At 39.0% G+C, this 9,506-nt stretch overlaps 2 protein-coding genes and 1 pseudogene across 3 annotated transcripts; 2 read left to right on the top strand and 1 right to left on the bottom strand.

The window, feature by feature from the left end:
• The first annotated feature begins 669 nt into the window (after window positions 1-669).
• Window positions 670-3,378, top strand: LOC137737147 (serine/arginine-rich splicing factor RSZ21). 2 transcript variants are annotated; one of them, XR_015955153.1, is made up of 7 exons: window positions 674-826; window positions 984-1,093; window positions 1,208-1,296; window positions 1,463-1,700; window positions 2,014-2,142; window positions 2,318-2,515; window positions 2,645-3,378. XR_015955153.1 is itself a non-coding variant. In XM_068476538.2 (6 exons), exons 2-6 carry the CDS (start codon window positions 1,005-1,007, stop codon window positions 2,322-2,324), a joined length of 552 nt encoding a protein of 183 aa, XP_068332639.1. In that variant the 5' UTR covers window positions 670-826; window positions 984-1,004; the 3' UTR covers window positions 2,325-3,378. The 2 variants fall into 2 exon arrangements, 1 of the variants encoding a protein (XP_068332639.1); XM_068476538.2 differs by having other exon boundaries at window positions 670-826; window positions 2,318-3,378.
• Window positions 3,379-3,948: 570 nt separating this feature from the next.
• LOC137736296 (uncharacterized) lies at window positions 3,949-5,251 on the top strand. Its single transcript, XM_068475589.2, has one exon. The coding sequence runs from the start codon at window positions 4,071-4,073 to the stop codon at window positions 5,058-5,060; it is 990 nt and encodes a 329-aa protein (XP_068331690.2). The 5' UTR covers window positions 3,949-4,070; the 3' UTR covers window positions 5,061-5,251.
• A 1,103-nt stretch (window positions 5,252-6,354) lies between these two features.
• LOC148692013 (putative carotenoid cleavage dioxygenase 4, chloroplastic) lies at window positions 6,355-8,726 on the bottom strand (annotated as a pseudogene).
• Between the last annotated feature and the right edge of the window lie 780 nt (window positions 8,727-9,506).

The following is a 9,506-nucleotide window of genomic DNA, read 5'->3' as shown; positions in this document are numbered from 1 at the left end:
TTGATCCCTGAGATTTGAAATCAATTGAAGTTGTCCATAAGATTGTCCATCATCAATCATTTTGTTCATTCTATAAAAAATATCCATTAAATAAGATAAAATAACAAAAATACCCTCAATTCTTTGTCAAATCATTTTGGTCTATTGCTTGTTAAATTGAGGGTATTTTTGTCATTTTGATTCTCATTTAACATAATTTTTTTGCGGAATGACCAAAATGATTGATGGTGGACAATCTCAAGAACCACTTCTATTGATTTCAAATCTCAGGAACCAAATTGGTGAGTTATGCAAATCTCAAGGACCATTTTGGCTAAAAAACCAAAATTTTTAAACCAATTTTTAGTAGAAATCCAAGTGGATTATATAAGTGTTTATTGCAAGAAAAACATATATGATACTTCTTTAGGCACTTATAGTGCTTATAGAACCCAAAATTAATTTTACCAAAAATATTTTCGGTAATTTTAAAAGTATTTTTCAAACGTGCCCAAAGGCATATGTTAGCAATGACGATGGCTTTGGATATTAAAAACTTCATGCCGTTCAGACACCATTAGAAGGCTGGGCCTTGAGAACAGATAACTTTACATATAAGCCCAATAGCGGGCCAGTTGGGCTCCCGAAACTCACAGACAAGGTTAAAAGAGGAGATTCACCATAAGGGCTAAAAGGGGAATGTACAATCCGTCGAAGAACACGCGGGGAAATTGGTTCTGGTTTCTAGGGTTTAATCGAGCTCTCCGATTCCACCCGCAGAGCACCCAATTCGTTTCCCCGTCGCTCTGATCAATCAAAGTTCACAAATTCTAGGGTTTTTTTCAAGGTAATATTCAAGGCTATTTTTCCCTCTTTCGATTCGTTAATCATTGAACGTTCGATTTGTTCTAATTTTTCCTGGAAAAGTTCGATTCTTTCTGGAATTTATATGAGAATTTTTTTTATAGGATAAATTTGTGTTAAATAAATTTGTATTTTGCTAGGTTGAAGGTGGTATTGCGACGATGACTCGGGTTTATGTTGGGAATTTGGACCCTCGAGTGAACGAGAGGGATCTGGAAGATGAATTTCGGATGTTCGGCGTTCTTCGCAAGTATTTTCTGCTACATTCCTCTTGTTTTTTCGTTGTCTTAGCGAGTTGTGATCAATTTTCATAGGTTTGAAGGATTCGTGTTGCTAACCGATATTTTTATGAAATTGATGACAGTGTATGGGTTGCACGAAGACCGCCAGGATATGCATTTATTGAATTTGATGATCGCAGGGATGCTCTAGACGCGGTTCAAGCTTTGAATGGTTTGCCCAACTATCCCACTCTAACTGTATTTGTGTGTGTTAATTTGTTTTGTTTTGACCTTTGCAACTATAAGTGATAAGTTGGTGTCTTATTTTATAGTCCACACTATCTATTGCATCATATCTTCATTTATTCTTCCTATCTCCCGTTTTTTTGTGTCTACAGGTAAAAATGGATGGCGTGTGGAGCTTTCTCACAATTCTACGGGTAGTGGAGGCCGTGGTGGTGGTGGACGTGGGCGTGGTGGAGGAGAGGACTTAAAGTGTTATGAGTGTGGTGAACCTGGTCATTTTGCTCGAGAATGTCGCACGCGCGTTGGTTCACGAGGAGTGAGTAGTGGAAGGCGTCGAAGTCCATCCCCTCGACGCCGCAGAAGTCCTAGTTACGATGGCTATGGGCGCAGGTGTGGCCATCTTTTTTTTTTTAACTCACTCTGTTAAAATTGTGATTCTGTATTTTGATGACCCGTTGTCTTTCCATTTTATGCTATTGTTGCGTTGAGTGTTTGAATGGTTATGAGAATTGTTTGTACCCTGATTAACCGCATCCTTCTTGACATACTTGTCTCAGCTCACTTAGAATTTGCCTTGTGCTTGCCAAGTTTTTTTATTTGGAACACAATATTCCTAATGTTTGTCTACTTTTGAATTGAAAATATTTTGTTCTTGATGAGGAGAATTAAAATTATTACACTTAAATGATATCTTTTTTGGCAGGAGTTATAGTCCGCGTAGGAGAAGATCACCTCCACGACGCCGTAGTGTTACACCTCCTCGACGTGGACGGAGCTATAGCAGGTCTCCTCCACATCGCCATGCTCACCGTGCTTCACCTTATGCCAATGGGTAAGTCATGGCTATACAACGTTTTTACAAAATGGTGAAAGATATAAGCTCGAACAAGTAAAGTGTATTTGGAATGGGACAACTTGTCGAAAGTGTTAGGGCTTTGTGTTTTGGGACTTCTTTTCTTGTAGATATTATCGAGTAGCTGAGTGCATCTGCTTGTTTGCCTCTACAGGGACTAAGCTGGAATTGGAGCAACTGCTGGATGACTTGGAAGGATGATATCTCTGCTATATGGTAGTTCTAGTAGGATTGACGAGAATCATGTTAGTTATGTCGATGTCGTGACAATGGGTTTTATTAGAAACTTGGATTGGATGACTTGGACATCATTTGCCTCGGCTTTCTCACTTCTGCGTGCTAAAAATTAGAGGTTGCTTTCCTACTTTGAAGTTGCTATATTATATCTGTTTATATATAATTTTATGTGAACTCTTTCTTTGTGGTTGGATTTTCATTGTTTGCATTAGATGTTCCTAAAGTTTGTTTGTTTTGATTTGAGGTGTATTTTCGGCTAAAACGGCTTCGTTTCAACACTTACTGCATCTTAGCGCTCACAATTTCTATCTCTGCTCTGCATCCATCAAAGTCTTCTTCTTGTAGTTGCTCCTGCGTATTCTTCAGTGAAACTGGAATATCCACGAACTTTGGTACTTTGGTTGCACGCGACACCTTTTTATTGCATTCTTCTCCAGCAGAGCTTCATGAACACCCTTTTTTGTTGGTTCAAGAAGATGAAGTTGTATCCACGAACTTTGATACGTTGGATGTCTACGCGTAAGTCTGCTTCTCTTTCCTTGAGAAACTTGGAAGCAACTGGCCATATTAGAGTGTCGTCATCATCTACCGTGTATCACAGTAAGACTCCACTTCTTAGTTCTCCGCTTGCTGATCGAAGGAGAGTTTGGTTCTCAGTGGTTGAGAATTGAGCATTTATGGTAGTAGTCTTTGAGCGTAGTAGTATGGTTGGTTAATCTACTGACTAAGTGCCCATGAGCTGACGATCTTTTTTGCTTGTGGAGTCCATCTCACCCCATCATTAGTCACAAAGACTTGGTTTTTGACATCTTCTGGTTGCGGTACTCTTATTTGTGCAGCATAGTTCAAACCTACCACATACTATACAAGACTAACCATTCTTTTTTGGTTGTATGTTCTTTGTTTGACCATTGTAATTAATGATCCAATTAGTGGATGTTGCGAACAGCTGAGAATCGAAAACCATATTCTGAACAAGATCTTGTGCGTAATCGTGCGTGGTTAGCGGATGTTGCAAATAATTAAGAATCGAATACCATATTTTGTAATTTACTTCGGGGATCAAGTCAAATGTTGATCGAGTAGAACATGTGGAGGTTAATCGATACTTTGTCAAAGAAAATCCTGTAAGGAAGATTGTGTTTATACCGTTTGTGAATTCTGAGGACCAGCAGGTTCATGTTCTTACTTAGGTAGTATCTAGTAAAGTTTTTTTAGGATCCAATTATCAAATTGGGCATGTATGATATCTATGCACTAACTTGAGAGGAGTGTTGATTTGAGTCTTAACTTGTAAATATTCTAGGAGTCCTATTTTAGATAGGACTAAGATTTGTTTGATTGTAATCTCTCTTGTATTTAGTTTTCATATCCTTGTAATTATATTCCTTATAGAATAAGGCAAACATACGTATATATTGTAAACTTAAATAATAAATAAAGTAACGAAGTATTTTAACGTATTTCTTCTCTTTGTACGCGTTTTGTCGTAAATCACCTAGGTCTAATCTACATGGAGGGAGTTTTGACTTGGGTGCAACGGGACGTGCACGCAGCCTTTGACCTAACCATAAAAAAGAATTAAAACTGCTCAAATGATTTATTAAATGATGTGCTTTGGATAATCAGAAACGTTCAAGTGTGAGTGGATCGAGCTTGGAAGCGAAGCCATGGAGATGGAAAGCAATCTTGTGATGAAGAATCAGAAGCTGGAAGCCTCCGGTATTCTCAGGAAAGCTCTTATAATCCCTGCCAGAAACATCAAATTCTTAACTTTCACAATCCTCACCTCCCTTCCTCTCTTCTGTTTCTTGATTTACTATGAATCCCATCTCCAGAAAATCATGGTTGAAACCTTGAAAACCCTAAGCCTGCCTCCGCGTGAGGCCGGCATGAATCGCTACTTGACTTCCTTCAGGTTGAGTTGGTCCATTCCAGTTGAGGTATCCAGAAAATTGAACCAAGATTTTCCCAATGAGTTATTTTATCTGGGGTTTCTCTTTGTGGTGCCTCTTCATCTCCTCCATTTTGTAACCGCGATTCCGATCGTTTACTTGGGATCTAAGATACACACAGAAGAGAGTCCAGTGATGACTCTAAGAGAAATGGTGAAAAAAACCTTTGACAAAACAAGGCTGAAGGGAACTTTTGTAACATTTTCTTATGTTCTTGTGTTGTCAAGTTATACTCTGCTAGGGCTGACATGGCTAGGAATAACCTACTATGCTGTCTTCCGAAACTTCAATGATTTCGATGCTTTGTTGTATGCTGTACTGTGTTGGCCGGCATTTGGGCTTCTGGTAATGTATTTGGCATGGAGTGCTGTGTGGAATGTGAGCGTTGTGATTTCGATACTGGATGGGGCGGGCGGAATCAAGCCGTTTGGTCAGGCGATATATTTGAGCAGCGGATGTGAGTGGAGAGGGTTTAGTTTGATGCTCATTTTCTTTTTCTGGGAAATAAGTTTGAGGTTGCCTTGCCTCTATTCCGGCTGCTACAAAAGCAGGAATTATTTTGGTGGTATTATTGCACAGGTTTGCTTGTTCTGCTTTGGGAATGTGCTGAAGTGGATTGTCTGCATGATATATTTCTACGATTGCAAGAATCGCGCGGTGGAGAAGAAATTGAAGATGCAGGCTAAGAAGAGAGGCAGTGGATGAATATTCTGTTTTCTTGTAGCTCAATTTGTAACTTTTATTTTGGTAGTTTTAATTAATGTGTTACTTGGAAATGAAATTGTGAAGATGTTGCAACCCTTCATGTAATACTATTGCAGTTTGGATGCATTCTTGCATCAAATTATATGTCTTTCTCTTTTACTATATTGATAAGAATTTGACATTTTGCAGCACCATTGCTAGGGCAACTGTATTATCTCATCGGAATTTCAAAGCGTCCAACAATCTACAGAAACAAAACCAGTAACTACATTGCTGTTACACTGAATTATGTATTACTGCATTGTTGTTGCACAGGGTAAGAATTGGTAAATTTAAATTTTGGTCCTTCCACAAAGTAGGCCAACCTTTTTTCGTTATCTTTTGTGAGCCAAGAGACAAGGTCAAGGATATAACAAACCAATGGCCCCCTCTACATGTGAAAATTAACAACTTTGGGCCATGATAGTAATGTTGTAATTAGTAGAGAAACAAATGGGGTTGTTTCAAGAAGAGTTAAAAGTGCTTTCTGACAATCAAAAGCACTGCGAAATTTGACAGAAAAACTTACATAAAAATATTTTTGGGAAACAGAGTGCTTCGAGTGCCCTTTTTTAGGAAGCACTTGAATTTTTAATAAAAATCTCAACGTATTTGCATCAAAAGCACTTTTAGAAAAAAAAAAAAAAAAAAAAAAAGTTTATGAACATAAGCAATTCCGAACGAGACTTAAAGTTTAAGTCAAGTCTACCCTTGGCTCTCCAAGTATTCAATAGGCTGAAATCATCAAGAAAGACTTTTTCTGTTGATGGTGGTTGGGGTGGACTTGAGTATTGACTTGGACTTTTCCGCATTGCTAATTGCATCAAGAAAGACTTCAAAGACTTCATGTTCATTTAGAAATTCACGGTTGTATATGAAACCGTGTGGATTGAGCTTGGAAGTGAAAGCGATGGAAAGCAACCTTACGGTGAAAAATACTTAGCTTCTTGCCTTCGGATTTCTCCCCTCACCTCCCTCCCTCTCTTCTGTTTTTTTCCCCTAAAAGTTCATGGTTGAAATCTCAGAAATTGTAAAACAAATCCCCGATGATCTCCACTTCAATTGGCTCATACCATTTGACATAGCCAGAAAAATGAAAGACTATTCAGCTGGATTCATTCATCTCGGTCTTCTCTATCTGGTGCCTCTCCGTATCCTAGAGCTCAGCACCATGCTTTTGATCGTTGATTTGGCCTCAAAGATCTATGAAGAGGGATCGACGATGACTCTCAAGGCAATGCTACATATACCCTTTTGAGAAAACAAGATTGAAGGGAAGTTTTGTTACATCTGTCTATGTTCTTGTCTTGTCAACCTGTGCGCTTCTCGGATTGATAAGGTCAGCAGCAACCTACTATGTTGTCTTCCTGCAAATAATGTTCGGTCTGTACTCTGCTGTTTGGTGCTGGCCAGCATTTACAGCAGTGCAATTGCGCTAGCATCACAATAGCAGCATTTACGTTTGGTGCCAGCATAACAATAGCATCATCATCATCTTCATCCCAAGCATTGATGGCATGCATGATGTTGAACCCTGGCACGTCAAACCACCTCATCCCGGACTCGTCCTTGGCGTACCGTGGAATCACTCCGATCCTCGGCACTTTGAAGGGGTCCAAACCGAAGGCAAAGCTCCCTTAGTGAGAATGTCGATATGGTTCATCCTGATTTGTATGTCAGCAAATATGGCATATTTTTTGGTAATTGCTACATCATGGACGAGAGAGGAAGTGACCGTAGAAAATATGGGCACGTCAGGCTGCTTCATGCTGTTCGAATCAAAGCGGAAGTATGTTAGAAACGGCGGCATGGGGCCGTAGCGGAAGGCGAATGCCTCCCCGTCTCAGGGTCTATCTTCGGATGAGCCGTCATGCTCATGGAGAGCTTTCCTTCGAAATCATGGCGTCCCAGAGTTTCGATGTCTCCATTGGACGTCAGGCGGATGGAATAAGGCAGATCAGACTCACCAAGGGCATAGAGTCGACTGCCAAAGAAAGCTAAACTTGTGTTTGCAAGACCGATGCCATTTGCAGGATTGTATTGGCGTGTAACTAACAAAGTAGTGGAAAGGTGAAGTGAGTGGGGACAATAAGAAATGTGATTATCAAATCGTCACACAATATATATAGCACGTGAATTTATTTAATAATATATTATATACCCTAACCTATTGGAATTTTTTAGTAAATACTCCAATATATTACATATTGTCTCGTTATTGTCTGTCTATAAACTTGTTTGAAATTTTTTAGAATAGCTAAAAGCGCATGCAAATAACAAGAATTACTTCCAATAATGTTTGTCAGCTGAAAAAGTTAATTGCATTACAAAAGTATTAGAAAGTGCACTTTAGAAGAAGCATCTCATATTTTAATTGTTTTTTTTAGGTTGTATTTGATTTTTTATTACACGTTTTGACGTACTTACTTTTTTTTTTTTTTTAAAGGATTGTAGAAGCTAAACATAACCTCAATAATTAAGTATCGAATCATAGCTGAATGGAACATTACAAAAAAGATAACTAATTGTAATTATTTTGGGTGTGTTATGATGGGCTAGATGATTTCGAGTCTCTACATCTAGCCATGTGTATCTACCCGCATTTTGTTCAATCTCCACCATAAAGATAATCTAACGAAATTAAAATATAACACATCACATGTAATTAAGCTTAACTTTTACTACAATTAAGGTTTAAAGTTCTTAAAAAATATATATTTCAAAACTGTTGAATTATGTTTGAAATAATTTTTTTCTTACTTGTAGTTTAATTATAAGTGACGTGTTATATTCTAAATTGTTGGATTATTATAACAGCAGTACTACGTAGACTAAAATCGTACTAAATTATGTGTCTCAAATAGAAATAAGCACGTTAATTAACACTTAAATAATAATTCAATCATCAACTTTCATATTATTTTATTTACAAAATTTTGTAGACAAATTTAATCTCCCTAGTAGCATTACGCTACAAGATTTTGGACTTTACCTGTTAAGATGCGGGCAGCGAAGAGAAGGGTACGTACAGCGAAGGCAGCGAGGCCGTTGAAGCAAGAGAAGAAGTTAGGAACAAAAGGGTGGCCGGCGTCACGCTCGACGGTGTACTCGTATGTCCGTACGTAGCGACTGCAGAGCACCGCCCGGCCTCCGGAGATCCTAACGCAGTGAACCACGCCGTCGCCGTCGAAAAGGTGGTACAGCCCACGAGGAAGAAACTGCGGGTTCGGGGCCATTGCGAATGTATGCACCGTTGAGGCACGGCGGCAGGGAGCCGTGTATGATCTCGCACTCTGTTGGGGTAAGCTCTTCGACGGGAGCAAAGTTGCCGGAGAGCACGTGCCAGGGGTTGAGAGCAGGTTTCAGTGGAGGGTCGATGAAATTGTTGATCAAGTCATCAAGGACACTGAAGATCGCTGCGGGTAGCGCGGACGGTGTTTGTTATGCCGCAGTGAAAGTTGAAGCATTATCTGGTTTTTCTTCAGTTCTTCTGGCAGAGGAAATTATGAGGAGATTGGGGGTAGTGATGGCAGGAGATACTAGAATATTTGGAGTGCGAAATGTGGGTAGAAACGAGGAAGACAAGGCATCCATTTTTTTGTATTGCTCTTTGTTTCGGCGGCTCTAAATTCCGTCCGTATCTAAAACCGTCACGGAGCAATGGATTTTTGTTCCTAGGGGAAGGGGAACTATTAAAGGGTGTCGGGAAGCTGGGAAGATATTTTACTTGGTGTTTGAGGACCAAAATAAATCGTGCATGCAACAACGTACAAGGTGACAGTCGGCGCGGCAACTCCCAAAGTTAAGTAAACGTGGGTCTTAACTCTTAATCACCATGCTCGAGTATACTCAACTCAAACTAGCAATTGGCAAACACCAATACGTGTGCAATTAAATGTGCTTCTTAATTTTCTACGTTTCGTCACATCCACAAAACTGTAAGAAAAAGTTGCCTGCTTTTTAGGAATATTGTCAATAGACGGCCGAACATAGCCACCAAACCAGCAAAGACAATCATTTATATTTCATCAATTTTTGAAGAGAAGAGAAATACAGATCAAACCTTATAGATTAATCCTTGTTTCATTTATCTTGCAATTTTGAACATTAAACAAATTTTTAAGAATTAATATGGAATGGGGATTTTAATATTTTGAAAGATTTGTTTTTGTAACTTGTGGGAGTTCGGGAAAAGACAAATTATAGTGTTGTTGGGTGGTTCTGAAGAAAGTAGATCAGTTAAGAGGAGAACGTGGGAGAAGAGCGATTGAGGATTTTTTTGGCGACAGAGTGCAAAGAGAGGAAGAGGAGAGAGCTAGGGTTTTTTAATTTAATTTTTAATTTTGAATAGGGCTGCTATGTTTGTGTGGATATAAGGTTCACGTAAAAAAAAGTAAAATTCATGTT

This window comes from Pyrus communis, chromosome 13 (genome assembly GCF_041283825.1).
Source record: "Pyrus communis isolate YQ-2024b chromosome 13, ASM4128382v1, whole genome shotgun sequence".
In the NCBI taxonomy this organism is placed as follows: domain Eukaryota; kingdom Viridiplantae; phylum Streptophyta; class Magnoliopsida; order Rosales; family Rosaceae; genus Pyrus; species Pyrus communis.
The sequence above is the reverse complement of the archived record's forward strand: the minus strand, read 5'-3'. Positions and strand labels throughout refer to the sequence as shown.